The following is a 23,040-nucleotide window of genomic DNA, read 5'->3' as shown; positions in this document are numbered from 1 at the left end:
ACCCTGACCGGAATCGTACCTGGGACCTTTCAGTCTGCAGACCAACGCTCTACCACTGAGCCAAACCGGTTTCGGCTCAACACAATTCTTAAAATACTTTCTTTTCTTAGCTGTCACGAAACCACACTCCTATTTTCCTCCTACATCACTGCCTACACTCCGTCTAAGTTCTCTTTTGCTGACTCCTATTCCGATGTTCAACTTCAAAATGTTGGCATTTTCCAGGAAGCTACCCTGGAACTTCTCTTTTCCCCATCTACACTTTCTCTTAGAAACTCTCAACTAGTCCCACAGTTTTATTTATTTTTTAAAATATATATCTTTATTAATTTCAGAGAGGAAGGGAAAAGGAAAGATGAAAACATCAATGAGAGAGAATCATTGATCGGCAACTCCTACACGCCCCCTATTGGGGATCAAGCCCACAACCTGGGCAAGTGCCCTGACCAGGAATCAAACCATCACCTTTCTGGCCTATAGGCTGATGCTCAAATCACTGGGCCACCAGTTGGGCTAGTCCCACAGTTTTGTTTTGTTTTTTAGTTTTTTTTTAAATATATATTTTATTGATTTTTTACAGAGAGGAAGCGAGAGAGATAGCCAGAAACGTCGATGAGAGAGAAACATTGACCAGCTGCCTCTTGCACATCCCCTACTGGGGATGTGCCCGCAACCAATGTACATGCCCTTGACCGGAATCGAACCTGGGACCTTTCAGTCCGCAGACTGACGCTCTACCACTGAGCCAAACCGGTTTTGGCTAGTCCCACAGTTTTAAAAATTAATTTAAATTACTCCCAAATATATATCTCCAACCCTGACTTCCCCTTAATTGCAGATTTATACATCCAATTGCGTGCAAAACATATCCTCTTGGATGTCAAACCAAGGTGATTTATAGTCACTTCATTCTCTGTTCCCCTCAGTCCTCTCCATCTCAGTGAATACCACTCATCTAATTGCTCAACTTAAAAACCACAGGAACAAACGAACCAACAAAAAACAGAAGCCATCTCTGATTCTTTTCTTCTCTTTAAGCCCGATGTGTATTACGGGCCATTGAGTCAGCTCTGACTCCTGGCTACCCTATAAATGAGTGATGTCCACAATGTCCCATCCTCAACTGCCCTGCTTAGTACCTGTAGATCCATGCCTATGGTTTCTTTTATGGAGTCAGCCCATCTTGCATTTAGTCTTCCTCTTTGCCTGCTGCTGCCTTCTCGTTTTTTCCAGCATTCCTTTCTTTCCCAAAGAACTCTGCCTCAAGTAGGACAGTTTCAGTTTTGTCATTTTTGCCTCAAGTGCTGTTTCAGGCTTACTTTGCTCTAGAACCCACCTGTTCTTCTTCCGGGCAGTCCAGAGTACCTGCAGAGCTCTCCTCCAACAACACATTTCAAATGAATTAATTTTTTCCTGCCTATCTTCTTCACTGTCCAACTTTTATATCTTTACATAATAATTGGGAATATGAGGGTATGGATGATCTTAGCCCTGGTTTCTAATGACATATCTTTGCTATTGGTTATCTTTTCTCATTCTTCCATTGCTGCCCCTCCAAATCTCAGCCTTCTCTTGACTTCCTGGTGCAGAACTATTTGAACTGATGACTAAATCAAAGTAAGCAAAATATTAAACAATTTTGGTATCTTCATTGTGTTATAGTTGTGTATTTATTCTATAGTCATTTTTGTCTTCCTAATGTTCAGCTTTGCTTTAGTACTTTTTTTCACTTTCATTGTAAGTCATTTCAAATCACTGCTTTCTGCCAGTAAAATAAATTCATCTTAAATTATTGATATTTCCTCTACCAATTTCACCCCTTCTGCCTCTGAACCTAGTCCAATTTCTTATATGTTCTGTGTACAGATTAAATAAATCTGTATAATTTTAATAATGTGTATATGTTCTGTATACAAATTTAGTAAAACCCCTTATTACCAATCCAATGCATCAGCAACTCTTAACTTACTTCCAAATATATCCCTAAACTAGTGACCCGGTGCACGGATTTGTGCACATTGAAAGGAAATTAGAAGATGGCTGGAAAGGCAGGACTGCAAGAGGGGCCAGACATGCCCTGGAGCCAATACCCACAGTCCCTCCCCAGCCTCTGAGGAGTGAGCGAGGGCCCCTCCGGCAGGTGGGGTCCCTCGGCCTGGCCTGTGGGGATTGGGCTGGAACCGGCTCTCCCACATCCCCCAAAGGGTCCCAGAGTGTGAGAGGGCATTCTGCAAAGTTGCTATAGGGTGTGGAACACAAACACAACTGTACAGAAAACCAGATTCAGAGGTACATAACCCACCCACAGCCAAAGGTGGAATCACACAGCCTTGTGAAGAATCGGGCTCCCTCCTCTCTGGTTTTGGGGTGTGTCACCCAAGAACTGCTGCTGCTAAGTCACTGCAGCTCAGCAGCTCCTACGTTGAGCACCTGCCCCCTAGTGGTCAATGTACATCATATCAACCGGTCAGATGGTAGAAGGGACATTTAGCATATTAGCCTTTTATATACTGTATATATACTAGAGGCCCAGTGCACAAAATTTATGCACAGGCCAGGGGAAGGGGGTCCTTCAGCCTGGCCTGCACCCTATCGTAAGCTGGGACCCCGAGGGGGATGTCTAACTGTTGGTTCAGGCCCAATCCCAAATCAGCAGTCAGACATCCCTCTTGCACTCCAGGACTGCTGGCTCCTAACCACTCGTCTGCCTGCCTGATCACCCCTAACCACTCTGCCTGCCTGCCTGATCACCCCTAACCACTCTGCCTGCCTGTCTGATAGCCCCTAAGTGCTCACCTGCCTGCCTCATTGCCTCTAACTGCCTCTGCCTCAACCCCCACTGTGGCGGCTTCATCTGGAATGACTTCCAGAAGGTCCTTCAGCTATCTGGCCTAATTAGCATGTTACACTTTTATTATTATAGATAGATAATATTCTTTCTATCCAGCTCCACTGCCAAGCCTTGTCCAAGCCTCCATCATCCAAGCCTGAACGTTTGTCATAATTTTTGTTGCTGTTCATCCTCACCAGAGGATAATTTTTCTATTGATTTTTAGAGAGAGAGGAAGGGAGGGGAAAGTGGGAGAGAGGAGAGAGAGAGAAACATCAATGTAAGAGAAACACATTGATTGGTTGCCTCCCGCACAGGGCCAGATCGAATCTGCAACCCACATACATCTGCTTGACTAGGAATTGAACCCACGACCCTCTGGTGTGCGAGTCAGCACTCTGACTATTGAGCAATACAGGCCAGGGCTGTCATGAATGTTTAACATGTAAATCAGGTTACTTTCTGCTCAAATTCTCTAATGTCTTCCATGAAAATTGGAATAAAATCCAAACTCCCTAACCTGTGCAACAGGCCCAGCACGATCTGATCCCTGCCAGGCGCTCCAACCTTATTACCCCTTTTCCCCTTTCCCTGCTTAAACAACGCCACCAAAATAATTCCAACCTTAGGGCACCCTCTGCACCTCCAACCTGGATTGTTCTTCTAGATAACGTTTAAGTGGTTGGCTGCTGCTTTTCATTTTATGTTTTCAAAGAGGACTTTGATTACTCAATTAAAAGGAATAATACTCTACATCATTACCTTTGCTATATACTATTTTCTGCTTATTTCTTTATTATGTTCTGTATCTGAATAAGAATAGGGAGTTTGTTGGACTTGACTAATGTTTCATCCCCAGCACCAAGACCTGACGTATAATTCATTTAAGCAACTCTTACTGAGCACCCAATATGTCAGACCCAAAGAGCACTGGGCTTAGAGCCGTGAGCAAGTCGCACTTCTTCATACACAGCCACTTAACACCGTGTTAGGAGGGCTCTGAGGGAAAAGCCCAGTGTTTAATGGAGGAAACACCTGGTATAATTAAGGAAATCACAGAAGCACTTTTGCACTAGATCTGAAGGATGAGTAAGAATTAACTAAAGGGAGAGGTTAGAGTGGGGGAGAGAGCAATTGCAGGCAAATGGAGCAGCATGAGCAAAGGTTAAATGGAGCACAGCATGTCTGGAAACTAAATGACAGTCAGCGAGGCTGAAGGGGAGGGAGAAGGTAAAGAGAGAGAGAAGGAGGTTTAGGGAAAGAGAAAGAAAATATGAATATATATGAGAATGAATGAATATAGGATGAAACTGGTCAGGTTGTGTCAGATCATTCAGGATCTTATGGCGTATTAAAAATTTAATATTACCCTGGCTGGTGTGGCTTACTTGGTTGGGTATCATCCCATACACCAAAAGGTTGCAGTATCAGGATAAATAATTTTACTTCCTATCTTCAATGATACTGGGCTTTGCACAGGTCCAACACAAGAGTTGTAGAAGTGTCAGTATAATTATGCCCAAAGAAGATTAGAAGGGCTGAAATGCTTCATTCAGGTAATAAAGCAGCAAAGAGAATGTCCTTCAGAGACCTAAATGCCACAGCTATGAATTGTGTGCAGTGGAACTGTACAAACGATATAATAAATATGACAAGTATTTGTCTGTTTCAGGAACTGAGTAAAAGAGATCAGGAAAAGGATGGAGAGATCACTACCAGTATCACAACCCTGAGGTCTTTGATTCATTCCTAAAACAAAACGAACAGAAACCCAAAAATTACAGCCCAGATAGAATACTTACCTAAGTTCCACCATATGTGAAAAATAAATGTACGTATACAGTACAGAATAAAGAAATCTCATAAAGACAAATTTTATAAAAGCAAGAGGTTTCCCAATATACATTGTTTTATTTCTGCTTCTCCAGGGTCAGTGAAGACTACTAAAATTCTACAAGTCTTCCAAATAAAACAAGTCTTACTGTTACAGTTTATCTTTAGTTTGCCCTCGTCTTACAAGAAGAGCAAGGAGATCAAACCAGCAGTGTTTACTGTGGAGTTGGCCTGTAGGCATGGTAAAGGTGTGTCTCCTGAGGGAGGAAGTAAGGGCAACACCTTGCATTCTTGGAAGTGGAGGTGTGATTGACTCAATTGTGGGTGCAAGACTAGCACACAGGTATGTGCAGCAAAAGCCTGAACCGGTCTGATCCTCCTCTCTTGTTCAAGCAAGTCGAGAATTTCTCTTTTCTTACAACTCAAAGCGAGAAGATATATAACCCAACTTAAAAATCAGCCTAGGACTTTTCTCCAAAAAGATGGCAAACAGCACATGAAAAGATGTTCAACCTCATTAATCATTAGGGAATCCAAATAAAAACCACAATGAGATACTACTTTATCCCATTACAATGGCTATAATCAAAAATAGAAAATAAGTGTTGGCAAGGATGTGGAGAAATTAGAACCCTCCAATATTGCTAGTGGGAATATAAAATGACTAGAGGCCCAATGAACGAAATTTATGTACTGGGAGGAAGGGTCCCTCAGCCCAGCCTGTGCCCTCTTACAGTCCGGGAGCCCTAGGGGGAGGTCCAACTGACAGCTTAAGCCACACATCCTTAGCGCTGCTGCCGAGGTGAAGCTCCCACCACCACAGCTGCACTTACCAGCCGTAAGCCAGGCTTCTCGCTGAGAGGTGCTCCCCGTGGGAAGGCACTGTCCAGCAGGGGGCAGCTCCTGAGTTAAGCATTAGCCCCATGGTGCTCAGTGCGCATCATAGCGACAGGTCATTCAGCTGTTCAGTAGATTTGCATATTAAACTTTTATTATATAGGATGGTCTTTGGTTAATTACCTCCCACCCACCCACCCACAATTGGGGCCAGGGAGGGATGCAGGAGCTTGGCCAGCCAGGGAGGAACTGCAGGAGGGCTTCAGGGCATGTCTGGCCCATCTCACTCAGTCCCGACTGGCCAGACCCAGCAGCAAACTAACCTACTAGTCAAGTGTCTATCCCTGGTGGTCAGTGCATGTAATAGCAACTGGCCAACTGCCCCCTGGTAGTCAGAGCATGTCATAGCAAGCGGTTGAGTGGCCTTAGCATATCATTAGCATATTACACTTTGATTGGTTGAATGATGACCAGACAACCAGGCACTTAGCATATTAGGCTTTTATTATATAGGATGCCAGCTACTGTGGAAAACAGTTTGGCAGTTACTCAAGAAGTTAAAATTACCATAGGACCCACCAACTCCACTCCCAGATATTTATCCAACAGAAATGAAAACAGGTGTTCAAACAAAAACTTATAAATGTTCATAGCAGAATTATTCATAATAGCCAAAATGTAGAAACAACCCCAATGTTCATCAACTGATGAGTAAACAAAATGTGGGATATACACAGAATGGACTATTACCCTATACCAGTGTTTCCCAAGCTTTTGACATATGTGTACCCCTTCTATAATTTTCATAACGCTGAGTACCCCTCATACTCATGAGAACGTAGAATTAGGCGCAGCTAAGCACGGTGCAGTGCATATCCCCACCAAACTCCGGTGCAATGCATACCCCACCAAACTCGTCCCGTACCCCTGGGGGTACGCGTACCACACTTTGGGAAACACTGCCCTATATAATAAGGAGGGGATATGCAAATTGACCACCGCGCCATAACAAGATGGCTGTACCCACAGCAGAGGCAGGAATCCCGTAACACAAAATGTCTGCACCCACAGCGGAGGCCGAATCCCCGTAATGGGCCTTAACAAGCAATCAGGCTGCGTGGCACTGGGCCAGAGCAGGGGACCTGAGGCTGTGCCCGACCCCCCTGCCCCCATCACCCCCGCCGCCTGGTAGGGCTTGACAGGGGGCCTCAGGCCACACACCCCCACCTGTGGGGCTCGACAGGGGACATCAAGGTGCACCCCTGCCCCAGCACCAGGCTGGGGTACTGAAGCTGTGCCCCCCGCCAGGCGGGGCTTGACAGAGACCTCAGGCCATGTATCCCTCGCCTGGTAGGGCTTGATGGGGGACCTCAGGCTGCATCCCCCGCCCTGGCGCTGGGTCAGGCAACCTGAGACAGCACCCCCTACCCACCCAGCGGGGCTTGATGGGGGTGGGGTCAGCCGGGTCTGGGTCTTGCGCGATTTTGAGGTGCACGTGGGTGGGCAGAGACTTGACTCTGGTTCCCATGGCGCGCCCCAGACTCTGACAGGAGGAAGATTTTCATATGCATTTTATTAATTTTCTTTCATCTCTGACACTTGTATTATAGAAAAAGGGCAAGAAGCAATATTAAAATTCCTCTAATTAATTCCCTTTTAATGTGCATGAATTTCATGCACTGGTCACTAGTTCTGCTATAAAAAGGAATCAAGTACTGATACATGCTAAATAGTATGACACAGATGAACCTTGAAGACATTAACCTAAGTCAAAGAAGCCAGACACAAAAAGCCACATGCTGGATGGTCCATTTATATGAACATCCAAAATAGGCAAATCTATAGATACACAAAACAGATTAATGGGTGCCAGGTGCTGGGGGGAAAGAGAAATGGGATTTGTTAACGAGTAAGGGGTTTCTTTTGGGGTAATAAAATGTTCTAGAATCGGACATGGTGATGGCTGCACTAACGTTGTGAATTTTACCTCAATTAAAAATCAAAAATAATTCCTAGTCTTTGCTGCATCACAAAGGAGAAAAGATAGGACAGGAAATTCCTGTGTTTTAAAAACAGGCATGGCAAGTCAAGTTCCTAATGAATTATTTTCACAGCAAATCAATCTTTACTCCACCCAAACACTTAAAAGTAACACACACACAAATTGGCCAGGGTAAAATAAAATGACGTAATTAATTTCTGAAAATTAACTTTAAGTTATCAGCAGAAGCCCTCAACATTCAGATTAATGAGTTAATAAGGCACTCTGGGAGAGCCAATGGACAAACAAGGGTAAGGAAACTTCTATGTGATCACAGTTCTACTTCCCAATCGAGTAACATATTTATACAACTAAAAAAATAGAGATATGGCCACCGGAAACCCATAAAAGGACCTGGAGACAGTGAAAACAAACCAGAGCTCAAATCCGCCGTGGGCACAGATGGGTGACTCATGGCACCTCCTGTGCTGATCTGTATAGGTTAGCAGAGGGCAGAACGACAAATAGACTCCAATATCAAAGGGCTGTTTATAAAGCTTTCAAAAAGCCTCCCTTTCTTTTCATTAAGAAAAAGGAAAACGCATAGTTATACCGGTCAGTATCGCCAAGGAACTGCTGTTCTCTAGCTCTGAGCTAAACCTGTAGGTCAGACAAGCGACCAGGGTAGTTGCTCCTGTCACGCGGAGTGTCCGCAGGGACAGAGAGGTCAGGTCACGTCACCCAGTGACATTTCTCCACGCGCGGCGAGGCAGGGCTCATATCATGATGAAATCACTCTACAGACCGGACGTCACAGCTGCCACTGTCCCCACCTCCACACCCACCAAGTTGCCATGGATCCGGTACAAACAGGATAAAGTTTAATATGCTATTGGCTCTGAATAAGTAGCTGACATAACACCAATTAAGTCTATAATGACACTGAGCAATAAACGGGCACTTGGCACACTTCTCTTTGCAAACATGACTCAAGGCATGGTTTTCATTTTGCCCTTTCTTCAATTTCCAGATGCTAGGCCACTTATAAGCCACTTACATATAATCTCTTTCCTTGAAGAGTTAGTGTTCAAGGAGCTTATCATTTTATAAGAAAAGAACACATAAAACTAGAGGGCCCAGCTATTAGAGGGCCCAACCATGGCCTAGGAATCCACATTTCTGAATAAAAGTAACATAGTGGTTAGAACCTCGAATCTGGAATCCTGGATCCCCTCTGATCTTCCTCTCCTTCCTGACTGATCCTGTGAATACACATGTGATCTCCATTTCTAAAGCAAGGGCAGAGGTCACCAAGCTTATGAGATGGTTTCACCACAGAATCCATGGCTATTAGGAAATAAGAGCAGCAGATATCACTAACCTGCTGGCACTAGCATCCTTGAGCCCACTGACTAGCCCTACCAATGGCTAACTTTATGCTACAAATGGAAGGAGTCATCAGGTCCGCTGGCCACATTTACGTGGTGTATACCGGAGCTATCTACAATGGGTCCTTTGAATAAAACACAGAAAGCTATCTGTTTGCATAGAATACCCTACAGCAATTAAATAACTAAGATAGATGATAGATAGATAGATAGATAGATAGATTGATAGGAAGAAAGGAAGGATAGACAAGATAGGTAAGAGCCTGAGCAACTGTTTCAACCCAGCGACCAGCTACTAGCTATGACACATACTGAATCACCAGGGGGCAGATGTTCAACACAGGAGCTGCCCCTGGTGGTCAATGCACTCCCTCAACTAACCTCCCACAGTCCTTCCCCCTGGCCAGCCGGCCCTGACAGGCCTGTCACTGGCCAGGCCGAGGGACCCCACCCGTACACAAATTCATGCACTGGGCCTCTAGTACAACGGCTGCCAACCAGCGGTCCATGAGGTCTGAAAAGTTGGCAACCACTGCTCTAGTGTATATATGTGTTTGTGTGTTTGTGTGTGTGTGTGTGTGTGTATTTTTTTTAATGTGAGTAAAGCTAAAAAAAATAGCAACTTATTGAAAGATATGAACAATACAAGGGTGGGCAAAGTAGTTTTATAGTTATGAGTACATGAAATGGTTTATTCTTGCATTATTTATTACTGTATTAATATTATTATTATTAGCCTACTTTTGCCTACCCCTGTATGATATCATTTGTTGAATATAAGATGCTATGAAACATGGAATGGAAAACTACTATATACCAAATGCCTGTTAGTAATTGCTTTTGATGAATAGGAATAAGATTGAGGTGAGTTTAAGAGGGATGTAACAAAAGAGACTTCAATTTCATTAGTATTGTTTTATTTAAAAATAATAATAATAATAAAGAGTAAATATTACAAAAGATAGCAATTGTTCCCTCTAGTTTTTTCCCAACAAAACTTTATCGTATAAGCATTTGGTGGCATATGCTCAATTGGTAAATAGCTACTGAGCATCCACCACATGCAAAAAACAAAACCTGCACTTAGCGAGTATTTAGCATGTACCAGGCACAACACTGGGTGACTTACATATATCACGTTACAAGGTAGACAGGTACTTTTTGTAAGGGAGAAATGCTCAAACTCCTCACTCCCGTTTAAATTAATTATAGTCCCGGCCTCCTCAACCTACTCTCAGGAAGGCCTTTCTGATCGGTATGTTTGGGAAAAGGATCTGTGACTCAGCTCCTTCCATTCTGCCAGGATCTGCCTTACTTACAGAAGGTACATTTTCCTCTCTCTGCCACTGCAGAGAGTCTTGCACATCTAGAGATTTGTTGGGTAAGTTCATCAAATCTGTATGCCTAATTCTGGACTAGTATTAGAAACCATTACTATTGCTGCACACCTAAATCACATCCTTCAGCCTCATCTTTATCAGTAATAAAGGTAAAATATATATAAAAAAAATTACTTATATCAATCTGCCTTTCAGTTGGTTCCACACTTAGGCAGGAGATATAGGGGCTATTTACTGTCCTCCATCAACATTGTTATTGCTGGTTTACAGAAGAGGATATTTAGGCATAGAGACACTAAGTAATTTACTCAATAGGAAGTAAGTAGCAGAGTCAGAGTTCAAATTCATATTCATTTGATTCCAGAATTCATATCCTTTTTAAACTAAGTGTATTGAGTGACATTGGTCATAAGATTATATAGGTTTCAAATGTACATTTCTATGATACATGATCTGTATATTGCATTGTGCCCAACACCCAAAGTCAAATCATCTTCCATCACCATCCATTTGGCCCCTTTACTATTACCCCCCCCCCCTTCCCTCTGGTAACCACAATACTGTTGTCTGTGTCTATGAGTTTCAGTTTTATGTCCCACATATGAGTGAAATCATACGGTTCTTGGCTTTTTCTGACTGACTTATTTGGCTTAGCATGATATTCTCAAAGTCCATCCATGTTGTCACAAATGGCCATCAGATACACATATAAAAAGATGCTCAACTACACTAGCCCCTAGGGAAATGCAAATCAAAACTACAATGAGATACCACCTCATACCTGTTAGAATGGCTATTATCAACAAGACAAGTAATAACAAGTGTTGGAGAGGTTGTGGAGAAAAAGGACCCCTCATTCACCGCTGAACTCACCTCCCTGCTGTTCTCCCAAATTCTCAATTGTGCTCTCACCTCCAAGCTTTTATACTTGCTGTTCTCTCCGCTTGGAAACCTCTTCTGCCAAATGCATACATAGTTTCTGGCTCTTCAGGCCTCTGTTCAAATATCACCTTATCAGATAAACCTTCCCTGTCAACACTACATAAAAAAGCTTATACACTCCCATCATTCTTTGTCTCCTTACCCAGTGTTATTTTTCTTTTTAGCACTCATCAATTATATTATTTGTTTATTATCTGTCTCCCCTCCTGTCCTCCAGAATATAAGTTCCAGGCCTCCAGGGCCTTGGCTAAGTTTGCCTTCACTGCCTATAATAATGCATGGTACATAGTAAGTACAATAGACTGCAGGTTCCTGAATGCATAAGATTGAAAGTAAGAACAAAAAAGCCCACATAATTAGACACAACCCCAAAGCAATCTGTATAATCAAGACCCCAACAAATGTTTGATAATGCTTTTCTTAAAATATGCATGCCTTATTCCTGATCTTTCTAGCAACTGTTATTGGCCAAAGCCTTAGGTCACGAATCTTGGAACTGTTTAGGTCTCCAAAGGAAGGAAAAATCAGTTATAAGTGAAAAAGTTCAGCCTCTGATATTGAAAGCATCAAAGCTTAAAAATTTAGGCAATCAGCCGAAACTGGTTTGGCTCAGTGGATAGAGGGTCGGGTCTGCAGACTAAAGGGTCCCAGATTCGATTCCGGTCAAGGGTATGTGCATTGGTTGCAGGCACATCCCCGGTGAGGGGTGTGCAGGAGGCAGCTGATCAATGTTTCTCTCTCATCAATGTTTCTAGCTCTCTTTCGGGAATCAATAAAATATATTTTATTTTTAAAATTTAGGCAATCAATATTTTATAATTCAGTTCAAAACTTGATCCAGTTTAAGGCTTCAACTATAGTATCAGAAGTCCCTTCCTCCTCTTATTTTTTCTGCACCACCTATCTTTCGTTTCCCTAGGATGCCTTCCCTAGAGAAGACACTCTGCATAAATGAAGGCTTTGAAGTAGAACGCCAAAGACAGTCCAGGATCTGAGCGGAAATTGATGTTTTTCTTTACAAATTTCTAGAGCTGATTAAACCTGACCAGAAATGATTCTTGTGCTACTTGTAAAGATCTAAAGAGCTACCATATATGTCATTCCACATGTCTCGCAGGACTGTATCATCTATAGGGCACAAATAATCTTGAACACTGTGTTATAAATTATACATCTGAGAGCCTTTAGTAAAGTTAGAATGATTATTTTATTAAATTAGAGAGTAAGGAAGATTGGCAACTTAAGAAATATCTAAAAGTAAACATTCCCAAAGCCTGCAGTGTCAAAGTGCTCAGATCTCAAATTTTTAGATAAATATCACAATCTTCATTAACATAGACTTTTCCAAGACACACACACACTCGAAGAGTCTCCAATAAAAAGCAACCCATTTTTTCCTTAGGTACTATAGTAGTCAGGCTCAGGACCACCCCCTCTAACTCACCTCCCCCCCCCCAAAAAAAAAATTGTACAAAAGAAAGGATTTCAGATAGGATGTCATCTACAAACAATCAGTATGCAACTTCAGAATATAAAAATCAGTAAGTCCTCAGGTGAGTCAACAAAGGATGTAGGACACCAGAAATATAACTGAAAATTTGCTACTAGTTTTCACATACAAGGTATAAAAAAGGCATTTAAATTATTCCTTCAATGAACTTCAACAGCTTTATAAACAAGTACTAGATGGCTATCTCTGCTTTCCAGAAAGTTATTTCTATTATTAGGGAGAAGTTAAGACACACATAGGTCAAGAGCCAAATCCAAGCAGAGCTTTAGCTAGCAAAGTGTGTTAAAAGGACATGCAGGTGTCCAAGAGTGTCATGTATTGTTAATTTTACCAAACAACCTGAATCCCTGAATACTGAGCCGGGGAGAGTACTTTAATAGAACAATATCTTTATTCTCACGCTAACGCCTCCCTTTTTTAACCACCATCCTCTCCCTCGCATCCTCTCTCACAGGCTAACTGCACGTTTCCACTGTCACAGCCACATGAAAGGATGAGCAAAAGCCCGCAATCGCCTGGTTAATCTCTGACACAACCACTGGTCAGAGCATGCTCCCCGAGTCCACCTCTGGCTCCACAGTATGAGTGGCTGTGGAGTGAGGGCAAAGTGAGAGCTCAAACAATGTTCCTGTCAGCACTTTAAACAAAAAATCCATTCAATGAGAATGGCACCATGTTCCTTTTGCCCTTTCTCCCTAGGAACTAAATTAAACAGATTGCAGACAGTGGCAAGAGCTAGCCTTAGAACAGCCTCCCCTTATTTGTTATTTTTAGCAATTTAGTCCGACAACGCCTGACAACGAAACATGCCTAGAATAGCTAAAAGGAGGGGGGATTATCAGATACCACGAGCAAAAAAACACCAGTCATCACTTCCTCCAAACCTAAGAAAGAATCATTTTCCATGTCTTTATAGCATCACACAGAGTTTGAGCTTTCAGAGTCTTATATAAAAACAGTTCACATAAAACATCCCGGAAAACGATAATGCTTCCTGACCTGGAGCGCTGTTCCACCCTCACATGTGTTTTCTTAAAAACAAAAGAAGAATAGAATGAGCAAAGTGCTTTAACACAGAAATTAGTAGTACAATGCGTCTGTGTCCATTTTGGAAAAATTCCTCACAACAAGTTTGGATTAAAAGATATCTAGGGTCATGTACCCAAAAGAATGGCTTTATGAATAATTATGGAATTCTAATATTTTATTATACTAATGGTAGTCGAGAGACTTTTGTTTGAAAGCAAGACAAGGTGAGGTGCGAGAAACTACTCTAATTGTAATTAGCAAAATAGCATCACTTATACACACTGTATTTATAAATGAAATAATGTAGTGAAATTTCTGAGAAATGAAATGGTAAAATAAAAATTATAAAGCCCTCTGTATAACTAGCTGCAACAAATTAAAATTCATAAAAATATATACTACAAAATTCAATAAGATACCATTTATAAAATGTCCGTGTATACTCAAGAAATGTAATAATTTACCAATATTTTCTGAACATTTTTTGCACTATTCTAAGGATCACGTATTTTATAAGAGTATAGTTTGATAAAACACTACATATAAATATAATAATGTCTTCCTAGGCATATTATTTTAATTTATGTATGTGGAGTTAATAAGACATTACACAGCTCTATCCAAAATTATCTCTAAAACAGGTGATGCCTAAAATAAACTACCTTTAAGCCATCACATGCACATCTCTGAGATTTCACTAATTTAAGCTTCTACCAGAAAATATCAAAGGAGATGCTGTCACCTTCTATTACATTTTAACTGGCAAAGCTGTAGGTAGACTAGTTTTATTTTAGCTTTAGAAATAGAATCCAGTTAACTTTTTTAATTAAGGTAATGACCTGGACATGAAAGAAAACTTTTGTTTTATTTTGCCTCCCTCCATCTTTTCATTTGAAGGGGCATTATTGCTCCTAAAGTAGCAACTCATAAAAGACCAAGGTTATAATAATAAATTTAATAGGAACTACCCTAGCTATCTTCTAATCCAGGGGTCCTCAAACTTTTTAAAGTGGGGGCCAGATCACGGTCCCTCAGAGAGCTGGAGGGCCGGACTATATGAACTACTAATTCCTACTGTAACACCTCGGCTGCGCTCACGGCCCAAAAAACCTGGCGGGCCGGATCAGACTCCTCTGCGGGCCGCATGTGGCCCGCGGGCCATAGTTTGAAGACCCCTGTTCTAATCCAAACCTCTTGCTTTTACAAATTAGGACACTGAGGTTTAGAGGAGAGCGAGCAAGCTGCAAGTTTGACATGCTCCAGTAGAGCAAGGGCTGGAATCCAGAACTCCTAACTCAGCAGAAGGCATTTAACAGGCATTTAGGGCACTGAATCGAGTAGACTTGGAGATCTCTATTTATTGCTCAAACATCAGTCTGGATCTTGTTTTTCTGAGCTGACAAGGACAGTGTGCTCATTAATCCAGGTGTGGCCTTGTCCACATTGAGTACAGAACAATTCACTTCTTCTAGACAGGATCTATTACTTCAGGTTAGAGGAGACCTGTGATTTATGGCTCAGAGTAAGAGCTGTGTAAGATCTCAGGTATAGTGTACTGATTAACTTCGCCTTACCATCTAGTTATGAGAGCAAGGAGGCATGCAATAAACAAACATGAAAGAAAATTCAAAATCTAACTCATCAAAAGCAATCATTCTCTAAACAGGCTGAAATAACCAGAGGAATTCTCAAGCATGGTAGGAAGGGGGTTAAGGACAAATACTTATGGTAAGACAGAAAAGTATAGACCATATAAAGAATGCAGTATAAGGTTGAGGTCAACAACCCTCTGAAGCATACAAAGGGAGTCTGGTGTAGGCATAAACAAGTAGTCCAAGGAAGGGAATCAAGGATCCCTGGGAATATATCTTGGAAGAAAAGAATAATCAAATCGAGATGCAAAAAACTGAACTCTGGGCTACTTGGACTGCAAATCCTTTATCTTAATCATAAAATGAAGGTGCACATCAGAGAACAGCAAAGGAGTGTGTGTGTGTAAAATCTCTGTAGCATATTTTACAAAGAAATAAGAAAGGCTATCTAGGTAGAAGAACAAATATATTTAAATTATTTACATCTAAGTTTTCACCAGCCCTGAAATATTTATATTGCGGAAATTAAATATATCATTTGGGCAAATATCAGCATTTGGATCCTAACTCATTTACACTGACCAAGGCATTGATAATACAGGGGTGGACAAAAGTAGGTTTACAGTTGTGAGCACACAAAACACAGAGTTTATTCTTGTATTATTAATTACTGTATTATTTATTTGTATTACAAATGTGAACCTACTTATAGATGTGCCCACCCCTTGTAGAACCAATACAGAATACGCAACCAGAAAAAGAGCACATGGGCTTTTTTGGACTCCTGCCTATTCTCTGAAAGCCACAGAGGATTACATAGCTACATTAAGCCTAAGACACCAGGACATAGAGAATATATATAGTTCACTATAAACTCTAGTTTCCAACCATTAGGCTCTGTTAGACTTAAGTCTTAAATAACTAAAAACTATTTTTAAAACATCCATTTTTATAAATGTTGAGAATGCAAATGAACTGCATAAAGAGATGAGTATTCATATCTGAAATCTCAATGTATGGGACAATCAGAGAAACTTCAACAAAGACTCCCCAAATCTAAAAAAGAAAAGAAAAGAGATTAATTTACTAAGTTGCAATTAGTTTTTTAAATTAAAAAAAAAAGGCACTCAGTGGTAGCTAACTATCTAGCTGCCAATGAAGATGGGAAGTCATCAAGCTAATTTTTGGAGCAGAGACATGAAGACTTCTCTCCAGGACTCAGACTTTCCTGGGTTGAGGTGAGAGGATGTCTGAAAAAACAGCTCCCCTCAGCAAAGGCTCGGAGTCTGTTAAACTGTGCAAACATTCTATGAGCACATCTTGACTTGTTAAGGATAAAAATGGACTGTCTGGAAAGATAAATCATGATACATCTATATAACAGAATACCATATTAGCAATGCAAATGAACAAATCACAGTCTCCAGTAAAGTAGCATGGAGAACACATGTTTGCACTTCACAAACAAAAGAAGGCAAAAAATATATCCAGTGATTTTGTTCATGTGAAGTTCAAAAACAGACACCATTAAATTATACTACTTTGGGGATACACAGATAGGTAGCAATACTGTATTTTTTTTTTAAAGGAAATAATTACACTGTTGAGTTTTCTGTATATAAAAGTAATAAAATTTTTCCTTAAAAAGAAAAAAAAATTATCACAAAAGTTTAGGGTAGTAGTTGGGAGAGGCTGGGGCAGGGGTGGCACTGTGGGCAGGAAGGGAGGGGTGAGGAGGGGCGCTGGAGTCTTGCCAGTGTTTTATTTTGTGGCCTGGGTGATTGTTACGGTTGTTTATTTTATAATTATTGACTAAGCTATATATATTTTAATCTATACTTCCATAAATACTATATTTCACTACAAAATAAATGAACTTTTTAATGGGTTTGAAGCTTTAAGCTATGCAAGCAGATAAACTATAGCGTTTAATTCTTGTTTAATGTATAAAAAACATTCTATCACTGGCTCTGCTCTCACCTGCTCTTCTCTCTTCATTGAAAACACAGACAAGAATCAGTGCCCATCATATCATAGTGTTCACTTAACATCACCTCCAAGGTGGCTCCCATCAGATGAATAACAGAACCATCTCTAAAATAAAGTATCTTAGGGCAAAAACTGGACACCCATCCAAGTACCTACCAGTCACCACCCATGCTATGGAAAAAATGATGCTCAATAGGCAAAGTAAAATCTCAATCATGAGAACTCCTCCAAAACATTTTCTCATCAGTCTCAGAACCCAGCCAACTGCCAAGTGTCACGGGCACCTCCTATCCAGTTCTCTTGCCACTCTTCTTCCTACTTTTTCCAGGAACCACTGTCTAATAAAAACTGTCATTTTTGTGACAGTCAGGACTTGCACAGTTTCTTAGATTTTGCTTATGTCATGGGTTGGATAGCTATTTCACAACCCCGGCTTTGTAACATTCTGCGTCAAAAGTGTCACTACGCAGGCCACAACGTCCTGAGTTTCCTTATTCTTATGTTTATTCTGTCATTGCTGAGCTAATCAGGGTGGTGAAACCATGTCAGAGACAGAGGGGAAGGAAAGTGGTCAACCAGGATATGCATGTACTAAAGTAAAGGGGGCTTTACCGCAGGCAGACGAGCCTGAAGCAGAACCTGTCTGCCTTGCTCTGGAACAAGGAGAGAACATGAGTATGGTGGACAACATGTGTTCAAATACATCACTGAAAGCTTAGTTACCTCAAGGATTCCAAATAGCTGACATTCATAAGGCAGGGGGTCAAAAATTGAGTTCTAGATCATTTGAATGCTGAATCTAAGTTTTCCTAACTGCAAAAGAAGCCCACAAGTTAATTACTTCTTTATTAACCCCCAAAAAGCAAGCAAAAATATAAGATGTATTTTTCACTCTATACTAGTATATCTCTCAATCTATCAATAGGTTTTAATTCAACGTTAAGTAAAACTGCCCTGAAGAGTTTGTTTAGTGGTTAGAGCATCAGCGCCCAGGGCGGAAGGGTTTCGAGTTTAATTGCCGGTCAAGGCATGTACCTCACTTGCAGGCTCAATCCCCATCCCGATTCCCAGGTCTGGCTCAGGTCTGGCTCAAGCAGGAGACAACCAATCACAACCAATCGATGTGTCTCCCTCATGTTGATGTTTCTCTCTTTCTTTCACACTCTCTCTCTCACTTTCTCTCTCTCTCTCCTTTTCCCTTCCTACCTCCATTCTCCCTCTTTTTCACTCTCTCTTAAAAAATCAATGGGCTGAAACCGGTTTGGCTCAGTGGATAGAGAGTCAGCCTGCAGACGAAGGGGTCCCGAGTTCGATTCCAGTCAAGAGCATGTATCTTGGTTACGGGCACATCCCCAGTAGGGGGTGTGCAGGAGGCAGCTGATAGATGATTCTCTCTTTGATGTTTCTAATTGTCTATTCCTATCTCTTCCTCTCTATAAAAAATCAATAAAATATATATATTTTTTTAAAAGACATCCTTGAAAACTTTATATTAAAAAAATCAATGGGAAAAATATCTTCAGATGAGGATAAAAAAAATAAGTACAACTGAGTTTTCTAAAAAAAAAAAAAAAAAAAAAATTCTTTGTAGTATGCTGTACATTTCACAGAAAATTATTTTTACAAAGACCGATAAGACTCAGAGTCAAATTCCAAATCCCAATTATATTAATCTCATTTTAAAAAATTATGCTTTGTACTTTTCTAATAACATTTTATATTATGCAGTATATACTCAGCCATCTTCTTTAAAAAGTTCTATTATCAATATTTTTAAAAATGGAAAATTCCCTCAATGACAAACAACATGGTTACTCTATCATATTAAAGGAACCATTTTATATTTTCTCTTGATTAGAATCAGCATCATTAATCTAATCACTATTAGGATTAAATGGTGATATTCCCTCCCAGAATCTGATCTATTATCTTTATAAAAGAAAGATAAAAATCTATTTAACATTATTATATTGTGAGTCTGTTGTGAAAATATTTCCTAAACCCACTTAAATGATTATAGTCTGAAGAATAACCTTACATGGGGTTTTAAAATGTAAATATGGAGTTTTAAAAAGAAAAACAGTAAGACTAGCTTTCCAAGGTTAAAACGGGACTTGTCTTTACCTTTCTAGTAAGTAATGTAACTCCCTATCAAGGGTATATGAGGGCAGTGGCTGAGCTTCAACTTATGAACCAGGAGGTCAGGGTTAGATTCCCAGTCAGGGCACATGCCAGGGTTGCTAGCTCGATCCTCAGTGTGAGGCATGCAGGAGGCAGCCATTCAATGATTCTCTCATCATTGATGTTTCTATCTCTCTCTCCTTCTCCCTTCTTCTCTAAAATCAATAAAAATATTTTTTAATTGAAAAAGAGCCAAGGAAGAATGAGTCCCTCCAATTCATTCTAACCTAAATATGTTAAAATGACCAGAAGGAGGAAAGCTGGAGATGGAAAAATCAGCTAAGAATCTACTGCAGATGTAAAGGTAGCTGGTTTAAAGCGGAGAGGGGGGGGAGGAGGGGTGTGGTGCGGGTGTGGTGGAGGGGGGATTCCTAAAGAAAATACCATTTAATAGAGAATATAGGAAAGTAATATTCAGAAATAATAAGAACTTTCCAGAATTGATGGAAGACACCAATCCGCAGATTCAGAAAACTCAACTTAATCCAAGTAGGACTAAGAAAAAAATAAAATAAAAAGACTAAATTCATACCTATACATATCCCAGAGAAACTACAAAGCATTAAAGAAAGAGAGAGAGGGGGTCAATAGAGGGGGAAAGAGGGAGCATCTGTAATATTTTCAACAATAAAGTCTTTTTTTTAAAGAAGGAAAAAGAGAGAACATTAAAAGTAGCCAGAGAGAAAATAAACAAAGGAACAACACTTAAACTGATACATAACTTCTCAATAGCAACAATGGAAGCCAGAAGTCAGTGGAATGTTATCTTTAAAAAAGCTGAGATATTCCTAAACATATAAAGCAAAAGCAAAATGAAACATACCCTCTGAACTCTGTGCACAGTAATAATGAGCACTTACAGCATCCAGATAATAGTCTCTAAATACCATTGCCCACTAAACTGAAAAACTGAGGAACTGATAAACACCATCATAGAGGGAGATTTGATACATTTCTATAAATAACTAAACTAAATAAGCAAAAAAAATACAAAAAAAAACTGAACACTATAATTACCAATGTTTGTGTGTATGAGTGCACAAGTGGGTGTGTACACATGCATATATTTCAGTCTGAAGTAACAAAGCTATAAAGGTATAGCAGTGGAAAAGTACAGGACTGTTTCAGGGATGACAGAGTACTGATATGTATTGGGTGATAGTATTAACAATACATGATAGGGCAGTATTGGAGAGTATACAAAATGTAGAGGTAGGGATCGTATAATAATTGAATGTTGATATAATAAGGAACCTACAATGGTAGGCGAAATGGAAAACAAGAAATTAAATATAGTCCGGCCCGAGTGGCTCAGTGATTGAGCATCAAGCTATGAACCATGAGGTCACGGATGAATTCCTAGTCAGGGCACATGCCCAGGTAGCAGGCTCAATCCCCAGTAGGGGGCATGCAGGAAGCAGCTGATCAATGATTCTCTCTCTCATCACTGATGTTTCTCTCTCTTTCTCCCTCTCCACTCCTCTCTGAAATCACTTAAAATTTTTTTTAAGTTTTATTACATATAAACTAGATTTTTATTATTAAAGTGGAAAAATAAGTTATCAAATTATGAATATATAAAGAATAATTATTCATTTTTTTTATGTGTGTGTGTATGAATGTGTTTATAAAATAAAGCAAAGTTTAGAATGATACACACTACTGCAGAGGTGACATATGGGAGTGTGCAGGGAAGAGGGGAAGGTTATATTTTCATTTTATCGTTTGTTTTCTGACTATTTTTTCATTTCTCTAATGCACTTATATTGCTTTTATAATATAAATAACAATAAAATGAAAGATTAAAGAGAAAATTACTTTCTAGGATAGAGGCTAGAGTTTAACTGCTAGTTTTTTTAAGAGCTATAATTAGCATTTCAAACAGGTACCAACAAGCCAGCTAATCGACTATTATCTGACGGTATCAGGATACTTAATCAGTATGTGAGATTCTATGAAAGGCAACGTTCTACACACTTTCCAAAAATAAATTTCCTAATACTCATCAGAACTGAATAGTATGTTAAAATAATCATCTGTGGCAATTTTTCTCGGACAATTTTTTAAATTATAAAAGTTAACACATACTTGTTACAATTTATCCAACACAGAGATCATAAGAAAATTATATACACATTATTTTGCATCTTGCAACTTATTCATTAGGACAATTTTTAGATATATTTACCAACAGTTGCAAAATCATACTTTTTATCTATATGAAACAGCTGTGATTGGAGTTAAGATACTTTTGTATGAAAATCACATAGAGTATAAAATTCCACCTAGAACAGTTGGCTGACAGAAATGATAAAAAAGGGCACAATAACAATCTGATTATTGCAGGAAACAGCTTTTTCTTTTCTGTTTTTTGTGGGGGTTTTGCTTGTTTTATTTTCATAATACATCTTTCTAAACTACAAAACTATTATCAAGTTTGTTTAAATTATCAACAATAGTCGAACAAAAACCAGGCTAAGTAACCTAAGACACTACATGCCCACCCAGGCCACGCCAAGTCAATGCCCCTGAGAAATCCCCAGGCGGCTAGGGGGTGTCTCACCAATCCAGCAGAGGGCTGAGTCAGATTCTGAACCACTGCCTCAAAGGGTACTCACACAAATTAGATAAAGTGACCTATGAAGTCACTGTATCCACCCCATCTCAGGAAATCTTGTTCCCAAAGAAATAATAACCCATTTTTTGTCCAGTCCAACTTTTACTATAAACAGAATGCACCTTTCACCAAAGCCCAAGAAGAGTATCTCATCAAAAGTCAATGTATAAGGACATTTTAATAATAAACTTCAATTTTCCAAAGATTTACTCAGTTACTTTTACCTATACTAATCTTTTTCCCTACCTAAAAAATAATAATTTGTTTTCCTCATCGGAGCAACATCCTTCAAATAGTTAATTAATTACAGCTTAATAATTGGTCCTTGTCTAGAACCCAAACTATGTTAAAGTAATTATAATGTGTAAAGGAGACATACTAGTATATCAAGATCCTTTCATATTATCATTAGCCATGCTCATGCCTGACCAGTACAATATGCAGTGGTTAAATATGTTGTGTTATTTTTTTTAAAAAAAAACACACAGATATATTCATTCAAAGGCAAAGGAGAAAATACACTCAGAATAACATCCTATCTTCTTCAAAATTCCCTAGTTTCTAGAGACATTTTTGTCTCTTATATACTGCCATTAATTTGACTGCTTCATAGCTCTAACACAATTAGAAAAAAAATGAAATAATGGCATGACTTTAGCAGGCATACATTTAATATGACACAATGAGATAATTACTATTTTCTAAAAGTTGGCTACTTACTGTCAACATTCACTCAAAACTTACTTCCAATTCTTTAATTTTTTCTTCTGCTATTTTCTGTTTCTCTAACAGCTGATTGTGAATTACCTCCTTGGACTGAAGAATAAACCTACAAAACACAAAAAAGTTGAAGATTAAGCCACATGATGACCACTTTATTCATCAAAATCAACAAATATTAAACTAAGAAAGCTAAAGGAATATCTCCCAATTTAGGACTAATAACATGCATTGTTACATTAATGTGACAA

General features: G+C 39.7%; 1 protein-coding gene across 1 annotated transcript in view; it reads right to left on the bottom strand.

The window, feature by feature from the left end:
• Positions 1 to 23,040, bottom strand: part of PFDN1 (prefoldin subunit 1) — a 51,198-nt gene that overhangs the window by 9,076 nt on the left and 19,082 nt on the right. Inside the window, exon 3 of the mRNA XM_084885123.1 lies at positions 22,814 to 22,898. Coding sequence (XP_084741249.1) covers positions 22,814 to 22,898 — 85 coding nt within the window. The remainder of the gene's footprint in view (positions 1 to 22,813; positions 22,899 to 23,040) is intronic.

This window comes from Pipistrellus hanaki (assembly GCF_964339955.1).
Source record: "Pipistrellus hanaki genome assembly, chromosome: 5".
Classification (NCBI taxonomy): domain Eukaryota; kingdom Metazoa; phylum Chordata; class Mammalia; order Chiroptera; family Vespertilionidae; genus Pipistrellus; species Pipistrellus hanaki.
The sequence above is the reverse complement of the archived record's forward strand: the minus strand, read 5'-3'. Positions and strand labels throughout refer to the sequence as shown.